The following is a 27,741-nucleotide window of genomic DNA, read 5'->3' on the forward strand; positions in this document are numbered from 1 at the left end:
GTATTACTAATGGACTGTATGAAGAAGTCGTATAATGTATAGTCTGTGTGAAGTAACACAATAAAGGAACTTTTTGTTTGAACTTGTTTGAATCACTGCCGTTTCACTGTGTATGGTCCTACCGCTGCATCACAATGCATATATACCAATACAATAGCAAATTTATACTTATAGAGTATAGAGTAAATGTGAATTAATACTGTACCTGTAGGCACACATTTGAAATAATATTTTTGTCATGGCACACATGAGTTAATATTGTACATCATGGAGCACACATGCACTAATGCTGTACTCGTAGGTACATGTGAGCTAATGTTCTTCTTATAGGCACGCAATGTAGACTAACATTGTACTTCTTCAGAGCTCTAAAAAAATTAAAGTGGATACGACGCCTCACAGGGCAACTTCCTTTCACTGTGATGAAACTTGGGATGACCTTAGTATTTTCCTTGCTGGATAAATCTGCTGACAAGACTGGATTTTGTACAGGGCACAAAACCTCCATGTGTAAATAATGTAGGGTTTCTACTCACTCAGCTGTGGCTGAGGTAGGCACAGGAAGCAGTTTCATAAAAATGTCCAGGCTGGTTTACTCTAATCTTCATAAACTGCTCAGCATAAGAAAACAAACAGACTGCCTTTTCCAGACAGAGTGAGAAAGAGCAAAAAGTAAATACACTGGAGGCCTCCACAACTCCAGTCACAGTCACTGGATGAGACACGTGGTCTCCTTTTTTTTTGCCATATGTGAGCAGTGAGTACCACCCATTTTTTTGACTGCTTGTACACACACATATATATATTTATATATATATATATATATGTATATATATATATATATATACATATATATATATATATATATATATATATATAATTGCCTAGAATACTACTTCCTGCAATTTGTGCCAACTTCCGTGGCTTTGTTCGGAGCTAATGTCCGGAGCTAATGTCCGGAGCTAATGTCCGGAGATAAGTGACGTCAACAGTGTCCAGTGTCTGATTGGTTGCCGCCTGCTGCGAGCGACCAATCAGAAACGTGCCGTACTGTGACACACTCCGCCTGCCATTTTGGTGTGATTTTTGAATTTTTACCTCACAGCAAGTTTCTACTGCGTGGAGGCGGGCCCAGTGACGTTGCTCTTCAAGCTCCTGCCGAATTTCAAGTATATATGGAATCTAGACTCCCGATTCTTTAGAATCGGGCTGCCATCTAGTATATATAAAATTGTCTAAGGGTCACTTGGGTCTGTCTGTCCTTCTGTCACGGTTATTCATTCGCTGATTGGTCTTGCCAGCTGCCTGTCATGGCTGCCGCGACCAATCAGCGACGGGCACAGTCCTGAAGAAAATGGCCGCTCCTTACTCCCCGCTCCATACTTCCCACTCCCCGCAGTCAGTGTCCCCGGCGCTCCGCTCCATTCTTCCCGCTCCTCGCAGTCAGTGTTCCCGGCGCTCCGCTCCATACTCCCCGCAGTGTCCCTGGCGTTCCGCTCCATACTCGTCACAGTCAGTGTCCCCGGCGCTCCAGTACATACTCCCTGCAGTGTCCCCGGCGCTCCGCTCCATGCTTCCCGCAGTCACTGTCCCCGATGCCTGCTCCATACTCCCCTCCGGTCACCGCTAACACAGGGTTAATGCCGGCGGTAACGGACCTCGTTATGCTGCGGGTAACGCACTCCGTTACCGCCGCTATTAACCCTGTGTGTCCCCAACCTTTTACTATTGATGCTGCCTATGCGGCATCAATAGTAAAAAAAGTAATGTTAAAAATAGTAAAAAAACAAAAAACCTGCTATACTCACCCTCCATTGTCCGCTCGCGCCTGTATCTGGGTAATTTCGCAATGCATCCTGGGAACGGAAGATAGCGGCAGCCGTGCGCCCATCGGCACAGCGCCGTTGGATCCCAGGAGGCGGAGAGACGGGACACTGAGGAGCAGCGACAAGAATGGTGAGTATGTTAAACTACAAGGGGCCCTCGGATCGTTAGGTGAGTATGTTTATTTTTTATTTTTTAACCTGTGACATACGTGGCTGGGTAATATACTACGTAGCTGGGCAATATACTACGTGACTGGGCAACATACTACGTGGCTCTGTGCTGTATACCAGAGGTCCCCAACTCCAGTCCTCAAGGCCCACCAACAGGTCATGTTTTCAGGATTTCCTTTGCATTGCACAGGTGATGCAATTATTACCTGGGCAAAACTAAGGAAATCCTGAAAACATGACATGTTGGTGGGCCTTGAGGACTGTAGTTGGGGACCTCTGCTGTATACTACGTGACTGGGCAGTATACTACGTGACTGGGCAATATACTACGTGACTGGGCAATATACTACGTGGCTGGGCAATGTACTACGTCACTGGGCAATATACTACGTGGCTCTGTGCTGTATACTACGTAACTGGGCAATAGACTACGTGGCTGGGCAATAGACTACGTGGCTGGGCAATATACTACGTGGCTGGGCAATATACTACATGGCTGGGCAATATACTACGTGGCTGGACAATATACTATGTGGCTGGGCAATATACTACATGGCTGGGCAATATACTACGTGGTTGGACAATATACTACGTGGCTGGGCAATATACTACGTAACTGGGCAATATACTACGCAACTGGGCAATATACTACGTGGCTGGGCAATATACTACGTGACTGGGCAATATACTACGTGACTGGGCAATATACTACGCGACTGGGCAATATACTACGCGGCTGGACAATATACTACGTGGCTGGGCAATATACTACGTGACTGGGCAATATACTACGCGGCTGGACAATATACTACGTGGCTGGGCAATATACTACGTAGCTGGGCAATATACTACGCGACTGGGCAATATACTACGCGACTGGGCAATATACTACGCGGCTGGGCAATATACTACGCGGCTGGGCAATATACTACGCGGCTGGGCAATATACTACGCGGCTGGGCAATATACTACGTGACTGGGCAATATACTACGCAACTGGGCAATATACTACGTGACTGGGCAATATACTACGTGACTGGGCAATATACTACTAAAGTTAAATAAATAGGGCAGCACACTGCAGCGCCAAAACATGTAAACTTGAAAAAACGAAATTTGAACTGCATTACTGCACTAGAAATATGAAAAATGAGAGCTTTTAGCGCACAAAAATGGCCAATTTTATGTGTACCTCGTAGCCACGTTAAGGCATCTCTCTTATACGAGGTCCTAAGTTTGACCTACCTCACTGAGAATAAACGTCTCCATCTGAATGGGTACATGCAAAAACCTCTTCTTGGACTCAAATTCTCTCTCTATGTGGAGGGGTATTGGACCTACTATAATTAAAACACCTGAAGCTAGGAGGCGGGGAGTGCACGATCAGAAGGCTAGAGAATACATTTCAAAAACCTGACCTGCACATCCAAACATAGACTGAGTGTGAACAGGTGCTGAACCCAGAGTCGCCAGAGCTTTTAGCGCACAAAAATGGCCAAATGGCTACAAGGTACACATAAAATTGGCCATTTTTGTGCGCTAAAAGCTGTCATTTTTCATATTTCTAGTGCAGTAATGCAGTTCAAATTTCGTTTTTTCAAGTTTACATGTTTTGGTGCTGCAGTGTGCTGCCCTATTTATTTAACTATATACGAGTTGGCGACTCTGGGTTCAGCACCTGTTCACACTCAGTCTATGTTTGGATGTGCAGGTCAGGTTTTTGAAATGGGCAATATACTACGTGACTGGGCAATATACTACGCGACTGGGCAATATACTACGCGGCTGGGCAATATACTACGTGGCTGGGCAATATACTACGTGACTGGGCAATATACTACGTGACTGGGCAATATACTACGTGACTGGGCAATATACTACGTGACTGGGCAATATACTACGTGACTGGGCAATATACTACGTGACTGGGCAATATACTACGTGACTGGGCAATATACTACGTGACTGGGCAATATACTACGTGACTGGGCAATATACTACGTGACTGGGCAATATACTACGTGACTGGGCAATATACTACGTGACTGGGCAATATACTACGTGGCTGGACAATATACTACGTGGCTGGGCAATATACTACGCAACTGGGCAATATACTACGTGACTGAGCAATATACTACGTCGCTGGGCAATATACTACGTGGCTGGGCAATATACTACGCAACTGGGCAATATACTACGTGACTGGGCAATATACTATGTGGCTGGTCAATATACTACGCGGCTGGTCAATATACTGCGTGGCTGGGCAATATACTACGTGACTGGGCAATATACTATGTGGCTGGGCAATATACTACGTCGCTGGTCAATATACTACGTGACTGGGCAATATACTACGTGACTGGGCAATATACTATGTGACTGGGCAATGTACTACGTCGCTGGGCAATATAATATGTCGCTGGGCAATATACTACGTCACTGGGCAATATTTTACGTGGACATGCATATTCTAGAATACCCGATGCGTTAGAATTGGGCCACCATCTAGTATATATATATATATATATATATATATATATATATATATATATATATATATATATATGTATGTATGTATATATAATATATGTTACTCAAAAAGATAAAGGGTAAACATACCACATACCAAATCTTTATTCATTACATAGTGGAATGCATTGAGAACAATATAACATAAAAATGATCAATGTTAATCAAAATTATTATCCCATGGAGGTCTGGATTTGGAATGATACTCAATATCAAAGAGCAAAATCAAATTACAGGCTTATCCAACTTCAGTGGAAATGCCTCAAGACAAGGAATGATGTTCAATATTGTGTGTGGCCTCCTCATGCCTGTATGACCTCCTTACAATGCCTGGAGATGCTCCTCATGAGGCGGGAAATGTTCTTCTGAGAGATCATGCGGGAACTGCAGACACACTTCAGCTACACTGTCATGCATCAGAAGGAATCCAGAGCCCAGTGCACCTGCATATGGTCTCACAAGGAATCTTAGGATCTCATCCCTATACCCTATAATTGCAGTCAGAGTACCTCTGGCTAGCACATGGAGGGCTGTGCGGCCCTCCAAATAAATACCTCCCCACACCATTACTGACCCACTACCACACCAGTCATGCTAGAGGATGTTACAGACAGCAGAATGTTCTCCACAGCGTCTCCAGATTCTGTTACGTCTGTCACATGTGCTCAGTGTGAACCTACTCTCATCCGTAAAGAGAACAGGGCGCCAATGTTGAATCTGCCAATATTGGTGTTGTCTGGCAAATGCCAATTGCTCTGCAGGGTGTTGGGCTGTAAGCACAACGCCTACTTGTGGATGTCAGGCCCTCATACCACCCTCCTGGAGTCTGTTTCTGACAGTTTCAGCAGACGCATGGATGTTAGTGGCCTGCTTGAGGTCATTTTGCAGGGCTCTGGCAGTGCTCATCCTGTTCCTCTTTGCACAAAGGAGGAGGTAGTGGTCCTGCTGCTTTATAGCTTCCCTCCTACGGCCCCCTCCACGTCTTCTGGTGTACTGGCATGTCTCCTGATATCTGCTCCATGCACTGGACACAGCTAATCTTCTTGCAACAGCTTGCATTGATGTGCCATCCTGGATGAGCCTGCACTACCTGAGCAACTTCTGTGGGTTGTACAGTAGACACCGCCTCATGCTAGTATACCTCTGGGGGTGAGAGCAATGACAAGATGCAAAAGTGACTAAAATAACAGCCAAAAAGGATGAGAGCAGAAAAATTGTTTGTGGTCACCCCCTGCTTAATCACTCCGTTATAGGGGTTGTCTTGCTAATTGCCTATCATGTCTATCTGTTGTCTGTTCCATTTGCACAACAGCAAGAGAAATTGATTCACAACCAGTGTTGCTTCATAACGGCACATGGTTGTTTTCACACAAGTGTGATTGACTTGGAGTTACATTCTGTTGGTTAAGTTGGTTAAGGTTTCCTTTATTTTTTGAGCTATATATATATATATATATATATATATATATATATATATATATACACATACATATATATATATATATATATATATACTGTATATATGCAAAAAACAGTGTTCCCTGATGATAATGCACATTTATATGAGTTATGTGACTTCAAAAGCATACCAGACAAGGATAGCTTAAGCCAGCAGGAATAAGGCAACTAAGAAAAAGACATTACCTACTGTGGATGTGGCGCCAGGCCCCGACGTGCGTTTTGATGTACTGCATTCTTCTGGGGGAATTATGAGCTCATATTATTCATTGAGGCACAAGTGTATGCTTATGTTGTCTTTGTAGGCACAGATGAGTTAATATCATATCATACAGATGGTTTTACCTAAGCTGATACAATATTTGCAACTAAATTGAGTTAGTTAATTAGGCGGTTACTGTCTTTTCAACAAAGTGCATAAATCAATGGTAGAAAAATAGTACAGACAACTATAGTAAACTTTATAATTTATCTTATTCTATCTATATGTTTCCTTCTCACTTATGAGCCACTTTCTCAAAGCCTTACAGTTTTTAAACTCATTATCTGCTCATATCCAATGGACAGTCAGCACAGTGAGAAGTTAGGGAACAGTTCCTATTATACTCAATGAAGAGGAGTAAAAAGCACTCAGCACAGTGAGAGTGCAGATAGACAAAGGCAAAGAAAGAGGCAGATCCTTCTGCGGCTACTAGAACATTTATTTTCACTTCGGTGTTGGATTCACAGCCACACAGCTCAGTGATACTGCATAATGTTTCCCTAGCTACCTCTGCTGCTTCAGTCTGTGTGCTTCACAGAAAGAAGAGCAGGAATTCACCTCCTTCTGTGTGCTATATCAAAGCAGCTAGTCTATGCCCACCAGCTCAGAGAGAACTGAAAATAAGAGATGAGCCTGCATAGGAGAGAACTGGGGAAAATGCAGGCTATAAGTCATATAGTAGCCATAAGTAGAGTTATCCCATGTGACCGCTCATTCATAGGTTACCTGAAATAACAGGCACACTGCTTTATATAATAACTATTGTGATGAGCTGTTTGGCACAACTATTACTATTTTAGCCCCAAACTACTTTTTTCTTCATCGATTTTCAGTTTGTTAATTTAATATAAATATTTGTTTTTTTCCTCCTTCTTTATATCAGTTTCTCTCTGTTTCTTGAATTACCTTTATTTTCTTTGCCATTCCCACACTTTTTCATTTTCCTCTTTATTTCAGGCGTGCAATTTTCCTCTTGAACTTTATGAGGTAATTTATATGTTATCTGTTGTGAAAACAAACAGCGTCTTGTATGTGCGTCTTGTTCTACTGTGGCGTTACCCACAGATATCTATCATCTGTCTAGTTTGCAATGTCTCCGGTCTTGTGATCTTCTATAATGATACTGTGTTTGGAGCCAATGCTGGTGGAGTCCCAGCAGCCAAGGTGATAGGTAATACTTTTGGACCCTGGAGGAGAGGAAGTGAGTACTGAAAAATCTCATGAGCAGGCTGAAAAATACAAGCTGAAGATCAAGAGAGCTGTAGGAGCTGGTAATCTACTGGAGAAGGAAGGCTATCGAGGGGCTGGTGCAGCTGCCTGGGGGCATATATCAAGGGAGTGGTCCAATTTGTGCATTTTTTTCTCAGTGGGAGGGAATCTGTCAGCAGGTCTTTGCTATATAATCTAAGAGCAGCATGATGTAGTGGCAGAGACCCTGATTCCAGGGATGTATAACTTACTGGACTGCTTGATGTAGTTTTGATACAGTGTAGATTTAGCAGAGCTAAATCAGAACTCCTAATAGGCAGCTTCCTGTATACATTGTGAATTGTCAGGGGGCGGGGTTACAGAGATCAGCTGGACTGCTCTGCACTTGAAATGTAGTCCTGTAGTGATAATCTCCTTCTAATAAAATACTGCTTGTATTGAAACTACAGCGCACAGCCTAATAAGTGAGATATCCCTGGAATCAGGCTCTTGTACCCCATATTATGCTGCTCTCAGATTAAATAACAAAAATCTATGAACAGATTTGTTTAACAGTCCTGGCTTCAGTATCCCCACTAATCAGTTACATACTGTAGATAATCGTTTCTGGCATCCTATCCACAGATCAGACCTGAAAGTTTGCCACCTACAATGAAAAGTTATGAGTGGTCCACGTCCACTGGAGATAAAAAAAAAATTGGCTGTCATACAACGGCTTTAAAATTTATTAGATAAAAAAGTCTGAATGTGCTCAAATCATTTTTACAGGCAAATTCCATCTTGATTCCGCGTAAAAAAGTGCTGAAAAACCACCGTGAAAAATGAACATTGCTGTGCACATGTTCAATATTCATATTAATTAGGGACTAATAAAAACTTTTGACATAGTTATTGCAGTTTATGTTTGTGCAACTCTTGACTGTTCCACTAGAGGGCGGACTTGCTCCATCATATACCTTACACGTTTTCTAGTTGCAGGTGAAGAAACACAATACAAGTCTATACAATAACTGTACAAAGAAAGTAATTTAATATTAATTTATTCACTTAAAATTGCTATATTTTCACAAATTGTAAATCAGAAGATTCTTAGAGTCTGGGAAAATACCATTTTTTAAATCTTCAACAGTTTCCATTCAAGGCAAATTGAAAAATAAAATAATATTTGAAAACTTCCATCTTTTATTTTATTTTTTATATGGCACAAATAATCCATTGCCAGTAAAAATGTGAAATTGTGCCTAAAGTCCGGATAAGGCTCCATATAAGTGTGTTACACCGATCTACCTTAGCTTTATATCACTTTATATCAGAGGCATTGTTGCAGGAAAATAGCACTATTATAGTCATTGGGGTCTTTTTGGTGCAATTGTCAGAGCATAAAAGAAGAAATAGAAGCACAGATATGAACCCATTTACCTTAGGTCCTATAGAATTAATCAGGAAAACTTTTCTTTTTAAAGGGCTCGTTTCACAAAGTCTTGGTCCTCAAATACAGTTTATTATAAAATTTAAATAAGGCTTTTCTCACCATAGATGGTATCTGCCAAGTCTGGAGAGAACTCAGCTGCTGAACCTTCTCCACACGCAATCACCATAGCCGATATCTGCCACATGTGGAGAGAACTCAGCTGCTGAGCCTTCTCCACACGCAATCACCATAGCCGGTATCTGCCACGTAGAGAGAACTCAGCTGCTGATCCTTCTCTACACGCAATCAACATAGCTGGTATCTGTCTCGTTCAGAGAGAACTCAGCTGCTGAGCCTTCTCCACACGCAATCACCATAGCCGGTATCTGCCTTGTCCAGAGAGAACTCAACTGCTGATCCTTCTCCACACGCAATCACCATACCCGGTATCTGCCACGTAGAGAGAACTCAGCTGCAGAGCCTTCTCCACACGCAATCACCATAGATGGTATCTGCCAAGTCTGGAGAGAACTCAACTGCTGAACCTTCTCCACACGCAATCACCATAGCCGTTATCTGCCACATGTGGAGAGAACTCAGCTGCTGAGCCTTCTCCACACGCAATCACCATAGCCGGTATCTGCCACGTAGAGAGAACTCAGCTGCTGATCCTTCTCTACACGCAATCAACATAGCTGGTATCTGTCTCGTTCAGAGAGAACTCAGCTGCTGAGCCTTCTCCACACGCAATCACCATAGCCGGTATCTGCCTTGTCCAGAGAGAACTCAACTGCTGATCCTTCTCCACACGCAATCACCATACCCGGTATCTGCCACGTAGAGAGAACTCAGCTGCAGAGCCTTCTCCACACGCAATCACCATAGTTGGTATCTGCCAAGTCTGGAGAGAACTCAGCTGCTGAACCTTCTCCACACGCAATCACCATAGCCGATATCTGCCACATGTGGAGAGAACTCAGCTGCTGAGCCTTCTCCACACGCAATCACCATAGCTGGTATCTGCCACGTAGAGAGAACTCAGCTGCTGAGCCTTCTCCACACGCAATCACCATAGCCGGTATCTGCCACATCTGGAGAGAACTCAGCTGCTGAGTCTTCTCCACACGCAATCACAATAGCCGGTATCTGCCTCGTCGGGAAAGAACTCAGCTGCTGAGCCTTCTCCACACGCAATCACCATAGCCGGTATCTGCCTCGTTCAGAGAGAACTCAGCTGCTGAGCCTTCTCCACACGCAATCACCATAGCCAATATCTGCCTCATCCAGAGAGAACTCAGCTGCTAAGCCTTCTCCACACGCAATCACCATAGCCGATATCTGCCTCATCCAGAGAGAACTCAGCTGCTGAGCCTTCTCTACACGCAATCACCATAGCCGGTATCTGCCTCATCCAGAGAGAACTCAACTGCTGAGCCTTCTCCACACGCAATCACCATAGCCGGTATCAGCCACATCCGGAAAGAACTCAGCTGCTGAGCCTTCTCCACACGCAATCACCATAGCCGGTATCTGCCTCGTTCAGAGAGAACTCAGCTGCTGAGCCTTCTCCACACGCAATCACCATAGCCGATATCTGCCTCATCCAGAGAGAACTCAGCTGCTAAGCCTTCTCTACACGCAATCACCATAGCCGATATCTGCCTCATCCAGAGAGAACTCAGCTGCTGAGCCTTCTCTACACGCAATCACCATAGCCGGTATCTGCCTCATCCAGAGAGAACTCAACTGCTGAGCCTTCTCCACACGCAATCACCATAGCCGGTATCAGCCACATCCGGAAAGAACTCAGCTGCTGAGCCTTCTCCACACACAATCACCATAGCCGGTATCAGCCACATCCGGAAAGAACTCAGCTGCTGAGCCTTCTCCACACGCAATCACCATAGCCGGTATCTGCCTTGTCCAGAGAGAACTCAGCTGCTGAGCCTTCTCCACACGCAATCACCATAGCCGGTATCTGCCAAGTCTGGAGAGAACTCAGCTGCTGAGCCTTCTCCACACGCAATCACCATAGCCAATATCTGCCACATCTGGAGAGAACTCAGCTGCTGAGCCTTCTCCACACGCAATCACCATAGCCGGTATCTGCCTTGTCCAGAGAGAACTCAGCTGCTGAGCCTTCTCCACACGCAATCACCATAGCCGGTATCTGCCAAGTCTGGAGAGAACTCAGCTGCTGAGCCTTCTCCACACGCAATCACCATAGCCAATATCTGCCACATCTGGAGAGAACTCAGCTGCTGAGCCTTCTCCACACGCAATCACCATAGCCGGTATCTGCCTTGTCCAGAGAGAACTCAACTGCTGAGCCTTCTCCACACGCAATCACCATAGCCGGTATCAGCCACATCCAGAAAGAACTCAGCTGCTGAGCCTTCTCCACATGCCATCACCATAGCCGGTATCTGCCTCGTCCAAAGAGAACTCAGCTGCTGAGCCTTCTCCACACGCAATCACCATAGCCGGTATCTGCCTTGTCCGGAGAGAACTCAGTTGCTGAACCTTCTCCACACGTAATCACCATAGCCGGTATCTGCCTTGTCCGGAGAGAACTCAACTGCTGAACCTTCTCCACACGCAATCACCATAGCCGGTATCTGCCACATCCGGAAAGAACTCAGCTGCTGAGCCTTCTCCACACGCAATCACCATAGCCGGTATCAGCCACATCCGGAAAGAACTCAGCTGCTGAGCCTTCTCCACACGCAATCACCATAGCCGGTATCTGCCTTGTCCAGAGAGAACTCAACTGCTGAGCCTTCTCCACATGCAATCACCATAGCCGGTATCTGCCACGTAGAGAGAACTCAGCTGCTGAGCCTTCTCCACATGCAATCACCATAGCCGGTATCTGCCTTGTCCAGAGAGAACTCAACTGCTGATCCTTCTCCACACGCAATCACCATAGCCGGTATCTGCCTTGCCCAGAGAGAACTCAGCTGCAGAGCCTTCTCCACACGCAATCACCATAGTCGGTATCTGCCAAGTCCGGAGAGAACTCAGCTGCTGAGCCTTCTCCACATGCAATCACCATAGCCAGTATCTGCCTCGTCCAGAGAGAACTCAGTTGCTGAACCTTCTCCACACGTAATCACCATAGCCGGTATCTGCCTTGTCCGGAGAGAACTCAACTGCTGAACCATCTCCACACGCAATCACCATAGCCGGTATCTGCCACATCCGGAAAGAACTCAGCTGCTGAGCCTTCTCCACACGCAATCACCATAGCCGGTATCTGCCTCGTTCAGAGAGAACTCAGCTGCTGAGCCTTCTCCACATGCAATCACCATAGCCGATATCTGCCTCATCCAGAGAGAACTCAGCTGCTAAGCCTTCTCCACACACAATCACCATAGCCGATATCTGCCTCATCCAGAGAGAACTCAGCTGCTAAGCCTTCTCTACACGCCATCACCATAGCCGGTATCTGCCTCATCCAGAGAGAACTCAACTGCTGAGCCTTCTCCACACGCAATCACCATAGCCGGTATCTGCCACATCTGGAGAGAACTCAGCTGCTGAGCTTTCTCCACACGCAATCACCATAGCCGGTATCTGCCGCTGAGCCTTCTCCACACGCAATCACCATAGCCAGTATCTGCCTTGTCCAGAGAGAAATCAACTGCTGAGCCTTCTCCACACGCAATCACCATAGCCGGTATCTGCCACGTAGAGAGAACTCAGCTGCTGAGCCTTCTCCACACGCAATCAACATAGCCGATATCAGCCACATCCGGAAAGAACTCAGCTGCTGAGCCTTCTCCACACGCAATCACCATAGCCGATATCAGCCACATCCGGAAAGAACTCAGCTGCTGAGCCTTCTCCACATGCCATCACCATAGCCGGTATCTGCCTCGTCCAAAGAGAACTCAGCTGCTGAGCCTTCTCCACACGCAATCACCATAGCCGGTATCTGCCTTGTCCAGAGAGAACTCAGTTGCTGAACCTTCTCCACATGCAATCACCATAGCCGGTATCTGCCACATCCGGAAAGAACTCAGCTGCTGAGCCTTCTCCACACGCAATCACCATAGCCGGTATCTGCCTCGTCCAAAGAGAACTCAGCTGCTGAGCCTTCTCCACACGCAATCACCATAGCCGGTATCTGCCTTGTCCAGAGAGAACTCAGTTGCTGAACCTTCTCCACATGCAATCACCATAGCCGGTATCTGCCACATCCGGAAAGAACTCAGCTGCTGAGCCTTCTCCACACGCAATCACCAAAGCCAGTATCTGCCTCATTCAGAGAGAACTCAGCTGCTGAGCCTTCTCCACACGCAATCACCATAGCCGGTATCAGCCACATCCGGAAAGAACTCAGCTGCTGAGCCTTCTCCACATGCCATCACCATAGCCGGTATCTGCCTCGTCGAAAGAGAACTCAGCTGCTGAGCCTTCTCCACACGCAATCACCAAAGCCAGTATCTGCCTCATTCAGAGAGAACTCAGCTGCTGAGCCTTCTCCACACGCAATCACCATAGCCGGTATCAGCCACATCCGGAAAGAACTCAGCTGCTGAGCCTTCTCCACATGCCATCACCATAGCCGGTATCTGCCTCGTCGAAAGAGAACTCAGCTGCTGAGCCTTCTCCACACGCAATCACCATAGCCGGTATCTGCCACATCCGGAAAGAACTCAGCTGCTGAGCCTTCTCCACACGCAATCACCATAGCCGGTATCAGCCACATCCGGAAAGAACTCAACTGCTGAACCTTCTCCACACGCAATCACCATAACCGGTATCTGCCACGTCCTTAGAGAACTCAACTGCTGAACCTTCTCCACACGCAATCACCATAGCCGGTATCTGCCACGTCCTTAGAGAACTCAACTGCTGAACCTTCTCCACACGCAATCACCATAGCCGGTATCTGCCACGTCCTTAGAGAACTCAGCTGCTGAGCCTTCTCCACACGCAATCACCATAACCGGTATCTGCCTTGTCCAAAGAGAACTCAGCTGCTGAGCCTTCTCTACACGTAAACACCATAGCCAGTATCTGCCTCGTTCAGAGAGAACTTAGCTGCTGAGCCTTCTCCACAAGCAATCACCATAGCCGGTATCTGCCTTGTCCAGAGAGAACTCAACTGCTGAGCCTTCTCCACACGCAATCACCATAGCCGGTATCTGCCACGCAGAGAGAACTCAGCTGCTCAGCCTTCTCCACACGCAATCACCATAGCCAGTATCTGCCTCATTCAGAGAGAACTCAGCTGCTGAGCCTTCTCCACATGCCATCACCATAGCCGGTATCTGCCTCGTCGAAAGAGAACTCAGCTGCTGAGCCTTCTCCACACGCAATCACCATAGCCGGTATCTGCCACATCCGGAAAGAACTCAGCTGCTGAGCCTTCTCCACACGCAATCACCATAACCGGTATCTGCCACGTCCTTAGAGAACTCAACTGCTGAACCTTCTCCACACGCAATCACCATAGCCGGTATCTGCCACGTCCTTAGAGAACTCAGCTGCTGAGCCTTCTCCACACGCAATCACCATAGCCGGTATCTGCCACATCCGGAAAGAACTCAGCTGCTGAGCCTTCTCCACACGCAATCACCATAACCGGTATCTGCCACGTCCTTAGAGAACTCAACTGCTGAACCTTCTCCACACGCAATCACCATAGCCGGTATCTGCCACGTCAGTAGAGAACTCAACTGCTGAACCTTCTCCACACGCAATCACCATAGCCGGTATCTGCCACGTCCTTAGAGAACTCAGCTGCTGAGCCTTCTCCACACGCAATCACCATAACCGGTATCTACCTTGTCCAAAGAGAACTCAGCTGCTGAGCCTTCTCTACACGTAAACACCCCCGTAATCACGTACATGCATTGAATATTGTGCTATGGGTTTAAAGGGACCCTGACAGCTGATTCATGCTGCAAAAACCACAGGTAGCATGAATCAGATCTTTTCTGCATGATTACAGCAAGGCATACTGCAGCATTTGAGAGAAAAAAATAATTTGAAGTTCTAGCTGATGACTGTAGCCAAAGAGAAAACTAGTCCAGTGCCTTCCTTGGCCGGCTCTTCCCAGCAGTGCCAGAGGTGATTGACAGGTCTCTCGCTATATACACACATGGGAAAACCATGTTAAAGACTTGGAGTGGTGTGGTGAGAGGCCGTCCAGTGGTTTTAAGAGAAAACTATACCTGGCTGCAGTCATGCATGCTCGAATTGATGCCGCCAGCATGAATCAACTGACAGATTCCCTTTAATATTCATTCTAAAAGCACAGCAGCCATGATAAGGTGGACAACTTAATCTCCTTGGATAAAATACTGCATGTTATGGTTTTTCCCCTTTAAGTCAGCCTCTGTTGCTATGCAACAAGCAGTCTGCGGCATGGAATCAGAGTCAGGATACAGTGTGGAGAAGACGGAATTAGCCAGCATTACGTTGTTATATCAGCCAAGAAATGCCGTCTAATGAAGTGTGATCAGCATGAGAATCTCTAGTGACATGTGCTGTCATTTGTGAAAGTCACCTTCCTGCTAGAAGCCCAGTATCAGGGCCAACTTCATGGAGGCAGCCATACATGGCATTTAAAGGGAATCTGTCAGCAGGTTTTTGCCAGGTCATCTGAGAGCAGCATGATGTAGGAGCAGAGACGCTGATTCCAGTGATGTGTCGCTTAGTTTACTGGGTGCAGCAGTTTTGACAAAATCTGAGTTTTTAGATGTAGCATGTAGCAGAACTGAGAAAGTTAACCCAACCACACAACAGCTTTCTGTGTATATTGTATCATTAATAGTTTGCTAATCAGTGCTGGGTGTGTGGTTGGACCAGTATGCACAGGAACTGTAGTCCGGCAGTGATAATCTCCTGCTGATAGAACACTTATTGTATTGAAACTACATCACACAGCTTAATATGTGGCACATCCCTGAAATCAGTGTCCCATCCCCTACTTCATGCTGTCCTCAGATTACATGGCAAAACCTGTTGGTAGATTCCCTTTAATCCTGACCTTCGGGTGCTCCCATTGCCCAGCTTTCTGACCGTGCTTAGTTGAAGTTCTCAGTTCACTTAGACCAGTCCTTCCCTCCTAGTCTTTCCCAAATCCTGTTTTTAATATAAAATCCAATAAAAAAAATATTAAAAAAATACCAGCCCCCAGCTGTCTGCTTTAGCAAGACTGGTTGAACAAAATGTGGCGGACCCCATGCCATTTTTTAAAATTATTTATTTCAATAATAAAAAAAACACGGCGTGGGGTCCCCTCTATTCTTGATAACCAGCCGTGCTTAAGCTGACAGCTGAGGGTTGCAGCCCCAGCTGTTAGTTTTGCATGGCTGGTTATCAAAAATACAGGGGAACCCATGCTGTTTTTTTTATTATTACAATTCAGGAGCCGTCTGATGATTACTCCCATCAGCCGCTCCTGCTCTCACTGTTATTAGCGGCAGCATTCATCAGATGATTGGAGATATAGACCCATTCACTGACCCCAGTGACCGGAGGTAAACGTTATACCTCCGATCACATCTGCGCACTCATGCGGTCTTTTGACAGCGTGGGAACCGTGGCTGTCTGATCAGCGGTGATTATTTTATTGCCGATCAGAAGCTTTGTTTGCTGCCCTGTCTTGCACATAACAGCATAGCAAACACTGGATATTCGGGCCCCCATTTAAGTGAATGGGGTCTGGGATCGGGTCCAGGTACTGTTCTTGTACCTGAACCAGAACGTTTTGTAACTGTTTGACCCAAACATCCAGGTATCCGCCAACTCTAATCATTTATTCTATAAATCATGTTCTCCAACCTTTTTAGACATAGAGAAAATACCGGAAAAATGGCGCTACCACAAAAAAATGTATGCTCCAAAAAACAAAACTATTTATTAAAATTTTGTAGCATTAAAACACAATGTGTTTCGGCCATAACAAATCAGGAGTCTCTTTTTATTCCACTTTCCCTAGGGAAATCCTTCTTTTAACCTTTTTTACTAGATGTTTGATAATTCTTGTTTCTTGTTTTACCATTTGCTCCCATGGATGAATACAAATTCGTGAGAACTTGTTACTTACTTACAAAACATAAAAAAAGAACATGAGAGAAGCAATTGAATGTTTTAACAGGTTGGATAATTTTTAGACAGGGTTTTAACAGGCTGGATAATTTTTAGACAGGGTTTTAAAAGGTTGGATAATTTTTAGACAGGGTTTTCACAGGTTGGATAATTTTTAGACAGGGTTTTAACAGGCTGGATAATTTTTAGACAGGTTTTGATTTTATCATCTCTGGTTGAATTACCTACAAGATTGTACGTAAATACTTTTAACTGTCTGTTAAATACTTTTAACTGTCTGTTAAATACTTCTAACTGTCTGACTGCTGGGCTTTTTGTCTGGTCTATATGTTGCCATGTTCACAATGTCAAACTGTTTGATGTATCCTTGCTGTTATACGTGTACCGAAATTTGCTTCTGTCAAACATCCTGTGGTCATCGAAAATTTATGAAATGCAAAAAATATGTTTACTCTACTTCTCACAGATGTTAGAGGTTTATTTTCCATCTTGATTTAGATATAAAGTTAATTATCTGTCATGCTGTTACTCTCCTTTTTCTTATTCTAAACCATATGCAAATCAATGATCCCCTGGCAAGCAGCTTAATAGCTTGGAGATGGAGTGTAGTAACTCACTGACTGTTGCTTGAGTTATTATTACTAGGCAAAGACTTCTACAATATCTGTCAACCAAGGGTTTTTTTTAACTTGTGCCTACAAATATGTATGAGACTATATATGGATTAAATAAGGTATATGGTTAAAGGGAGCCCAGTCCATGATGAAGTCCATCTGTTTTATGAATGAAAAGTGGTCTAGATGTAGAGTAGTTTAGAAGATGACCCATGTGTTGCATGTACTGTACAACTAGATACATCCCGCGCACATCATCGCTGGGTTGACCGCGATGAACTTGTAGATATCAATCTTACACACAACGATATGAGATCTACTCTGTAATTTGTATATGATTGTAGCTTTCCATTTTAGTTTTTTATATTTCACAGTAGTGCATTTGTGCGAATGCCAGATCCTACATCTTGCCTCACAATCTCGTGTAGTACGTACAGGTAAATAGGTGTCTTTGCAGTCACATTCTATGATATGATGCACCTTGTACATACGCCTACAATATTGATTTATACCGAAAAAGGACAGCCTGAGCAAATCGTCTCAAGATCCTTTCCTTGTAAGAACTGTATAAATTTGGTTGGTTAATGAATTGCCTTTATTTCACTTCTGTTGTGCAGAAAGTCAGACGAGGTCCAGTTCCGAGTCCAAGCCCAACAGATTCCAAACGCGTCAGCTTCTTTGGTACTAGTCGCTTCCACATCTCCGACTTCAACTTTCTCATGGTGCTTGGGAAGGGAAGTTTTGGAAAGGTTAGTAAATCTTGGCATTGGATGTTATAATATTTATCTTATTAGATCAGTCTTTTTAGGACAGTTTTACTGCTAACAGAGCACAGCACAGAAACTTGTGTAGGATGTTGATTAATTACTAGTGGTGAGTGAGTGTGCTCGTTACTAGGGTTTTCCGAGCATGCTCGGGTGATCTCTGAGTATCTTGGGCGTGCTCGGAGATTATGTTTGTGTCTCTGCAGCTGCATGATTTGCGGCTGCTAGACAGCCTGAATACATGTTTGGATTCCTTATCCAACAGGCAATCCCTGCATGTGGTCAGGTTGTCTAACAGCCGCAAATCATGCAACTGCACGTGCTCGGAGATTATGTTTGTGTCTCTGCAGCTGCATGATTTCCGGCTGCTAGACAGCCTGAATACATGTTTGGATTCCTTATCCAACAGACAATCCCTGCATGTGGTCAGGTTGTCTAACAGCCGCAAATCATGCAACCGCGGGAACACAAACATAGTCTACGAGCACGCCCAAAATACTCGGAGAACACCCGAGCATGCTCAGAAAATCCGAGTAACGAGCTCACTCGCTCATCAATAGTAATGACATATTTTTTACATTTTACGTAGTGTAAGAAATATAAATGTACCATTACAGAGAACCTGCCAGCTGATTCATGCTGCCCAAAGGACGAGCAGTATGAATCAGAGCCTGGCTGCATGATTGCAGAGATGTATATATTTTTCTCTGTAATCCTCTGGCATTTGAGAGAAAGGTTTCCTTTAAATATAGACAATTTCTCGGATCATGTCTAAAAAAGTGGAATCTATGGTACTGTTCATTTCCTATTGACTACAATGCCAGAAATCGATTACTTAAAGGGGTTGTCCCACAAATAAAGCACACTTTGAACGATAGATCTTGGAACAATAACCCACAATTGGAATTTTAAGTTTATTTTTCCTGTGCTGAAATAAACTTATAAATGTGCTCCTGGTATATGCTGTTATGTGCTGTGTCTGACCATGCTGAGCTGCCCCAGATCATGGTTGGCACATACCACAGCTATTGGCCAAAGGCAGGGAAGCATAAGTCAGTAATGATAAGTGAATACATAAGACGACACAGAAGGACTCACACATGCCGCTTTCTGAGTTAACACATTTCCATGCCTGAGTTAACAGAGGAGTGAGTGTTTCTACTGCTTTACAGCCATCTGAGCTCATCAAAATCAAGTTGTTGGCTTAGGAGCGCAAGTGCCAGCTTAGCTTATATGTCAATCACTTGATTTTTGATGAATTCAGAGGACTGGAGATAAGATAGAAACACTCACTCCTGTGATAAAACAGGCAGGGAAATGTACTTCTTCAGTAAGCAGCTGTAAGCTCCTGTTGTTTCTTCTGTTTACTCACTTATCATACAAAAAGTAACTTATGCTTTCAACCATGACCAGGAGCATTAATATCTGTTGACCATGAGCTGGAGTGACTTTGCATGGTCTGACACAGTCATTTCACAGTATACAGCACAGGCTCATTTATAAGAAAAGGTTGTTAACACATCCAATTGAGGAACTTATTAAAATTCCAAGATCTATTAATAAAAAAATAATAAAAAATGTACTTTGTGAAACAATCCATTTAAGATGAGCACATATTAGACTTTGTGTAAAGCTGACTTTGGAGGGAATCATTAACTATCTAACATATCTATAATGTTCTGGAGAGGAGAGCAGAGGAGGAAAGTTGGCATGTTTTAAATCCATAACAATTTTGATGTCTTAAAACTTTAGGAAAAATATAAACATTATAATTAGCTATGATGAAAAATTGTACATACCTTGTATGTATGTGAAACCAGAAAACATGAGCTGCGCGCACAGTGAACAAGCCCGTAGAGACATGTTCACACCACCAAGAGACTTGAAAACACAAAAATACACAGTAAAACCAAAAACACTCTGTTGCAAAAAAATCACAGTGGACAGCAAGGGCTAGTAAAAAGATTGAAAAAACAGTTTTCAACGTTTTCAAACGTATCAACCAAATACCATGTTTTTTCCATCTTTTTACTAGCCCTTGCTGTCCACTGTGATTTTTTTTGCAACAGAGTGTTTTTGGTTTTACTGTGCATTTTTGTTTTTTCATACCTTGTATTTAGTAACTGAGGGCATACTTCAACAATTTCTCGTTTTTTGCATTCTAATTTACACAGCAAGAGTTGAATAACTTATTTCATTGCAAATTCTCCCTGCAGAGATCACATTAATAAGCAAGAAAACACAGAAAACTATGGGACATCATGTTAATATACAATGTAATATATATAAGCGTAACCCATAGTATATTGCAGGACGTACACGGACACACTGAAGTCCATAAAGAGAACACCACAGATAAAAATCAGTGTACAAATGTCCAGAGACTGACACCAAAATCAATGCAAAAGTTTATTAATCATACAAAAAAGACCTATAGACAGCACACATAGTAAAAGAGTAACGGGCACTCCCACAGACAAAACCGGCGGAGAAAGAGCATGTGAACCGACCCTAAGAGACAGCAGATAATTCTAAAGATTAATACACAGTACCCATATTGCACAGTGGCCGTGTCTCTGATAAAATACCTAGTAGTGTGGCACGTACACACGCGTATTCCCGCCCTCCCCGACGCGCGTTTCGGAAGTTTAGAAACTTTCTTCCTCAGGGGAGATCACATTGTAGCATGCATCGTAAGCAGTCGGTATGTCCCTCCCTGTAGATGGTGCCTCCATTGCTCTTAGGAGAGTAAGTCTTTAAATATAAGATGTAAATGAAAGGTATAGGAGCTCGAAGGTATCGTGTGGACCCACAGAGGTCCATGGTCGTTGGTTTAGGTCTCAAGTTGTAATAAACAATAATATGGCAGTATGTATGAGCCCTTGGACTTTTTCTGAGATGTAATTAAAAAACTTAATTTTGTCGGAGTGAATTCCACTTGTATATAGTCAGTAGTTATGTATTTTACTATATTGTGGCCCGATTCTAACGCATCGGGTATTCTAGAATATTCATGTCCCCGTAGTATATGGACAATGATGATTCCAGAATTCGCGGCAGACTGTGCCCGTCGCTGATTGGTTGAGGCAACCTTTATGACATCATCGTCGCCAAGGCAACCATTATGACATCTACGTCGATACTGTGCCCGTCGCTGAATCAGAAACGTGGGATTTCTATGTCCTTTATGACATCATCATCGCTGTGCCCGTTGCTGATTGGTCGAAGCCTGGCGGCCTCGACCAATCAGAGACGCGGGATTTCCAGGACAGACAGACAGACGGAAAAACCCTTAGACAATTATATATATAGATTCACATCCACAATCAATCTAGCTACGCTGGGCTGATTGAAATCTTCGTGAAATATCAAATGTTTTCATTTTCTGCTTACCAATAGAGGACACCGTATTGTGTGCCCCGTTTGTCGGGTTTTATTATCATGGATTTGCTTATGGTGAAATTGGTTTATTTATGCATTGGCAATCAGAATTCTCCCTGCATGAATACCGGATCCCGTGGTGAGTTTACTTCAATTGATTTGTGCAGCAGAACTTCATTTTCTGAACTGAGTAATATAAATAATGTAAAGTGCTTATGATGTAAGCACCCGAGGATTTTATATTGCATATATTCTGTGTAATGGAAGCTAAATGAAAGAAAAGCAAAGCCTCTGTTGGTTGTATCATTAATTCTAGAGACTACGGGAAAATATTAATAGGTGCTGGGTTTACAATAAAACTGTTGAACCATGACTGAATCAGATAGTCTCTATGTACTATAAAGCGTCTTTTCATCAGACACTCCATTTCCCCTCATTTCAGTTCCTTAAAGGGAAACTGTCAACAGGATTCCACCTTCAAACTATTTATACATGGATGTACTGTAGCTCTCTCAAAGACAAGTCCAGTAATACCTTTACATGTCCAGTTCGTTCTGAAATGAGGCAGTAGATCTGAAGCCTCTGTCACTCCAGCTCTATTCCACTCCCACCGCAGTCTCCTTCTAGACTCTATGCTGTGTGCCTTTACGAAAAGGAGTAAAAACAGAAGCGGAAGGAGGTACCCTGTTGTGAATTCTGTGGTCAAGCTCCCTCCTGTGGTCATGAGTGGTACTTCGGCTGGTTCTGTCCATGAGCTTCCTCTGGTGGATGTGAGTGGGGCTGCGGCTTCTGAGTTTCCTTCCTCAGGTGACGAGGTTAAGTCGTTAGGTGCTGCTCTATTTAACTCCACCTAGTTCTTTGTTCCTTGCCTCCAGTCAATGTTCCAGTATTGGTCTTGCTCTCTCCTGGATCGTTCTTGTGGCCTGTCTTCCCTGCATAAGCTAAGTTCTGCTTGTGTTTCTTGGTTTGCTTTTTTTTCTGTCCAGCTTGCTATTTTGGTTTGTCTTGCTTGCTGGAAGCTCTGGGACGCAGAGGGAGCACCTCCGCACCGTTAGTCGGTGCGGAGGGTCTTTTTGCGCCCTCTGCGTGGTTGTTTGTAGGTTTTGTGCTGACCGCAAAGCTATCTTTCCTATCCTCAGTCTATTCAGTAAGTCGGGCCTCACTTTGCTAAAATCTATTTCATCTCTGTGTTTGTATTTTCATCTTTACTCACAGTCATTATATGTGGGGGGCTGCCTTTTCCTTTGGGGAATTTCTCTGAGGCAAGGTAGGCTTATTTTTCTATCTTCAGGGCTAGCTAGTTTCTTAGGCTGAGCCGAGGCGCCTAGGTCTGGTCAGGAGCGCTCCACGGCTACTTCTAGTGTGGTGTGATAGGATTAGGGATTGCGGTCAGCAGAGTTCCCACATCTCAGAGCTCGTCCTATGTTATTAGTAACTATCAGGTCACTTTGTGTGCTCTTAACCACCAGGTCCATTGTGTTTCTAAACCACCAGTTCATAACAGTATCCTTGCTCAAAGAATAGACCAGGAGGGACAGAGAGCTGATTTCTCAGTAACAGGGGAACAGGTTGGCCATGTTAGGGTACTGCTGGACTTGTCATTGAAAGAGCTACATGTTCATATAAATTGTTTTGATTGTGGGGAGGGTTAAATCCTGCTGACAGATTTTCTTTAGCTAGTTTCAGACCAGCCATAGATGATAAAAGTCCAAACGGTCCGCACTGTACTTTGCAGTGACATTATTAAATGTCAGTGCAAAGTATATCAGCTGAACACGATCTTACAGCTGTGGGAGTGGGGAGTCAGCTGACTGTTCCCATAAAGAAGGCACAGACAGTTTATCATCCTCTTGATCTTCTCTATCGCTCTATACACAGCGCTGCACAAGCACTGTGCGGGTAGTAATAGATAGGGTTGAGCAAAACGGATCGTCAATTTCAGAAATTGCCGACTTTTGGCAAAGTCGAGTTTCGTGAAACCCAACCCGATCCCACTGTGAGATCGGCCGCGAGGTCGGCGATCTGTGCGCCGAAGTCGCGTTTCGTATGATGCTTGAAGCGCCATTTCTCAGCCAATGAAGGTGCACGCAGAGTGTGGGCAGCGTGATGACATAGGTCTCGGTCCCCACCATCTTAGAGAAGGGCATTACAGTGATTGGCTTGCTTTCTGCGGCATCACAGGGGCTATAAAGGGGCGTGCACGCCGACCGCCATCTTACTTCTGCCAATCTGAGCATAGGGAGAGGTTGCTGCAGCTTCGTCAGAAGCAGGGATATAGTTAGGGAGGGAAGATTAACCCCCAAACTGCTTGTGCTGTAGTGATTTCCACTGTCCAACACCACCTTTTATTTGCAGGGACAGTGGAGTGGTCTTTTTTGGGGTACATAAGCTCTGTAGCTTATTAGGCTGCCTTATAAGGCTCCCTGATAGCTGCAATGCTGTGTGTACGCCGCTGTGCACACCAACTGCTTTTTTCAAAGCAAAAATCCTGTTGCTTCTTTCTGCACAGTTCTCTTGTTTCTTTGTTCACACTCTTTTGTGTGCAGCAGTCCTTTTTATTGCTGCCATTCTTGTCCTTTGATCAATGTAGGGAGATTGAAATTCTACTACAGCCCTTGTATTTTTTGATATATCTTCCAGCCACATTCTGCCTTGTCCATTGTGTGGTCTAATACACAGGGCCTGTTTTTCCCTGCAGTCTCCCCCTCCCCCAAAAAAGGAGCTTTAAATTGCCAGTAAGTGGATCTACGTGAGTTCTGTTTGGCGTATATCTGACAGCCACGTTCTGCCTTGTCCATTTTGTGGTGTAATACACAGGGCCTGTTTTTTCCTGCAGTCTCCCCCTCCACCAAAAAAGGGAGCTTTAAATTGCAACTAAGTGGATCTATGTGAGTTCTGTTTGGCGTATATCTGCCAGCCACGTTCTGACTTGTCCATTGTGTGGTGTAATACACAGAGCCTGTTTTTTCCTGCAGTCTCCTCCCCCCCCCCCCGAAAAAAAGAGAGCTTTCACATAGTAACATAGAAACATAGTAACATAGTTAGTAAGGCCGAAAAAAGAGATTTGTCCATCCAGTTCAGCCTATATTCCATCATAATAAATCCCCAGATCTACATCCTTCTACAGAACCTAATAATTGTATGATACAATATTGTTCTGCTCCAGGAAGACATCCAGGCCTCTCTTGAACCCCTCGACTGAGTTCGCCATCACCACCTCCTCAGGCAAGCAATTTCAGATTCTCACTGCCCTAACAGTAAAGAATCCTCTTCTATGTTGGTGGAAAAACCTTCTCTCCTCCAGACGCAAAGAATGCCCCCTTGTGCCCGTCACCTTCCTTGGTATAAACAGATCCTCAGCAAGATATTTGTATTGTCCCCTTATATACTTATACATGGTTATTAGATCGCCCCTCAGTCGTCTTTTTTCTAGACTAAATAATCCTAATTTCGCTAATCTATCTGGGTATTGTAGTTCTCCCATCCCCTTTATTAATTTTGTTGCCCTCCTTTGTACTCTCTCTAGTTCCATTATATCCTTCCTGAGCACCGGTGCCCAAAACTGGACACAGTACTCCATGTGCGGTCTAACTAGGGATTTGTACAGAGGCAGTATAATGCTCTCATCATGTGTATCCAGACCTCTTTTAATGCACCCCATGATCCTGTTTGCCTTGGCAGCTGCTGCCTGGCACTGGCTGCTCCAGGTAAGTTTATCATTAACTAGGATCCCCAAGTCCTTCTCCCTGTCAGATTTACCCAGTGGTTTCCCGTTCAGTGTGTAATGGTGATATTGATTCCTTCTTCCCATGTGTATAACCTTACATTTATCATTGTTAAACCACATCTGCCACCTTTCAGCCCAAGTTTCCAACTTATCCAGATCCATCTGTAGCAGAATACTATCTTCTCTTGTATTAACTGCTTTACATAGTTTTGTATCATCTGCAAATATCGATATTTTACTGTGTAAACCTTCTACCAGATCATTAATGAATATGTTGAAGAGAACAGGTCCCAATACCGACCCCTGCGGTACCCCACTGGTCACAGCGACCCAGTTAGAGACTATACCATTTATAACCACCCTCTGCTTTCTATCACTAAGCCAGTTACTAACCCATTTACACACATTTTCCCCCAGACCAAGCATTCTCATTTTGTGTACCAACCTCTTGTGCGGCACGGTATCAAACGCTTTGGAAAAATCGAGATATACCACGTCCAATGACTCACCGTGGTCCAGCCTATAGCTTACCTCTTCATAAAAACTGATTAGATTGGTTTGACAGGAGCGATTTCTCATAATCCCATGCTGATATGCAGTTAAACAGTTATTCTCATTGAGATAATCCAGAATAACATCCCTCAGAAACCCTTCAAATATTTTACCAACAATAGAGGTTAGACTTACTGGCCTATAATTTCCAGGTTCACTTTTAGAGCCCTTTTTGAATATTGGCACCACATTTGCTATGCGCCAGTCCTGCGGAACAGACCCCGTTGCTATAGAGTCCCTAAAAATAAGAAATAATGGTTTATCTATTACATTACTTGGTTTTCTTAGTACTCGTGGGTGTATGCCATCCGGACCTGGAGATTTATCTATTTTAATCTTATTTAGCCGGTTTCGCACCTCTTCTTGGGTTAGATTGGTGACCCTTAATATAGGGTTTTCATTGTTTCTTGGGATTTCACCTAGCATTTCATTTTCCACCGTGAATACCGTGGAGAAGAAGGTGTTTAATATGTTAGCTTTTTCCTCGTCATCTACAACCATTCTTTCCTCACTATTTTTTAAGGGACCTACTTTTTCAGTTTTTATTCTTTTACTATTGATATAGTTGAAGAACAGTTTGGGATTAGTTTTACTCTCCTTAGCAATGTGCTTCTCTGTTTCCTTTTTGGCAGCTTTAATTAGTTTTTTAGATATAGTATTTTTCTCCCTATAGTTTTTTAGAGCTTCAATGGTGCCATCCTGCTTCAGTAGTGCAAATTGCCACTTAATGGATCTACATGAGTTCTGTTTGGCGTATATCTGCCAGCCACGTTCTGCCTTGTCCATTGTGTGGTGTAATACACAGGGACTGTTTTTTCCTGTAGTCTTCCCCCCCAAAAAAAAGGGAGCTTTAAATTGCCACTAAGTGGATCTACGTGAGTTCTGTTTGGCGTATATCTGCCAGCCACGTTCTGCCTTGTCCATTGTGTGGTGTAATACACAGAGCCTGTTTTTTTCCTGCAGTCTCCCCCCCCAAAAAAAAGGGAGCTTTAAATTGTCACTAAGTGGATCTATGTGAGTTCTGTTTGGCGTATATCTGCCAGCCACTTCTGCCTTGTCCATTGTGTGGTGTAATACACAGGGCATGTTTTTTCCTGCAGTCTCCCGCCCCCCCAAAAAAGGGAGCTTTAATTTGCCACTAAGTGGATCTACGTGAGTTCTGTTTGGCGTATATCTGCCAGCCATGTTCTGCCTTGTCCATGGTGTGGTGTAATACACAGGGACTGCTTTTTCCTGCAGTCTCCCGCCCCCCCCCTAAAAAGGGAGCTTTAAATTGCCACTAAGTGGATCTACGTGAGTTCTGTTTGGCGTATATCTGCCAGCCACGTTCTGTCTTGTCCATTGTGTGGTGTAATACACAGGGCCTGTTTTTTCCTGCAGTCTTCCCGCCAAAAAAAGGGAGATATAAATTCTCTAAAAGTTAATATGCACCTTCTACCTTGTTAAACAGTAGTAGCATATAATGGTTGTTATTTTGATAACATTTACGCAAAAATGAGGAAGTCTGGTGGAAGAGGCCGTGGGCGGTCGTTGCCAGCTGGTACTGATGGTGGTGGTGGTAGTGGAGCATCTGGTGGTGCTGGGAAAAGCAAGATAGCACCAAAGGCTCGAGGTATTGAGGCAGTGTCATCGTCTGGCTACACAAGGCCTCGAACGCTCCCTTATCTGGGAGTAGGAAAACAGCTTTTAAAGCCAGCGCAGCAGGAACAAGTTTTGACTCAGCCTCTAGCTCTTTCACCTCCTCTTCAGAAGCTTCGAAATCTA

General features: G+C 44.2%; 1 protein-coding gene across 1 annotated transcript in view; it reads left to right on the plus strand.

The window, feature by feature from the left end:
* Nucleotides 1-27,741, plus strand: part of PRKCG (protein kinase C gamma) — a 741,415-nt gene that overhangs the window by 605,228 nt on the left and 108,446 nt on the right. Inside the window, exons 9-10 of the mRNA XM_069742550.1 lie at nt 7,210-7,239; nt 18,171-18,302. Of these exons, the coding sequence (XP_069598651.1) occupies nt 7,210-7,239; nt 18,171-18,302 (162 nt within the window). The remainder of the gene's footprint in view (nt 1-7,209; nt 7,240-18,170; nt 18,303-27,741) is intronic.

The sequence above is a fragment of the Ranitomeya imitator genome, chromosome 10 (assembly GCF_032444005.1).
Source record: "Ranitomeya imitator isolate aRanImi1 chromosome 10, aRanImi1.pri, whole genome shotgun sequence".
Classification (NCBI taxonomy): Eukaryota; Metazoa; Chordata; class Amphibia; order Anura; family Dendrobatidae; genus Ranitomeya; species Ranitomeya imitator.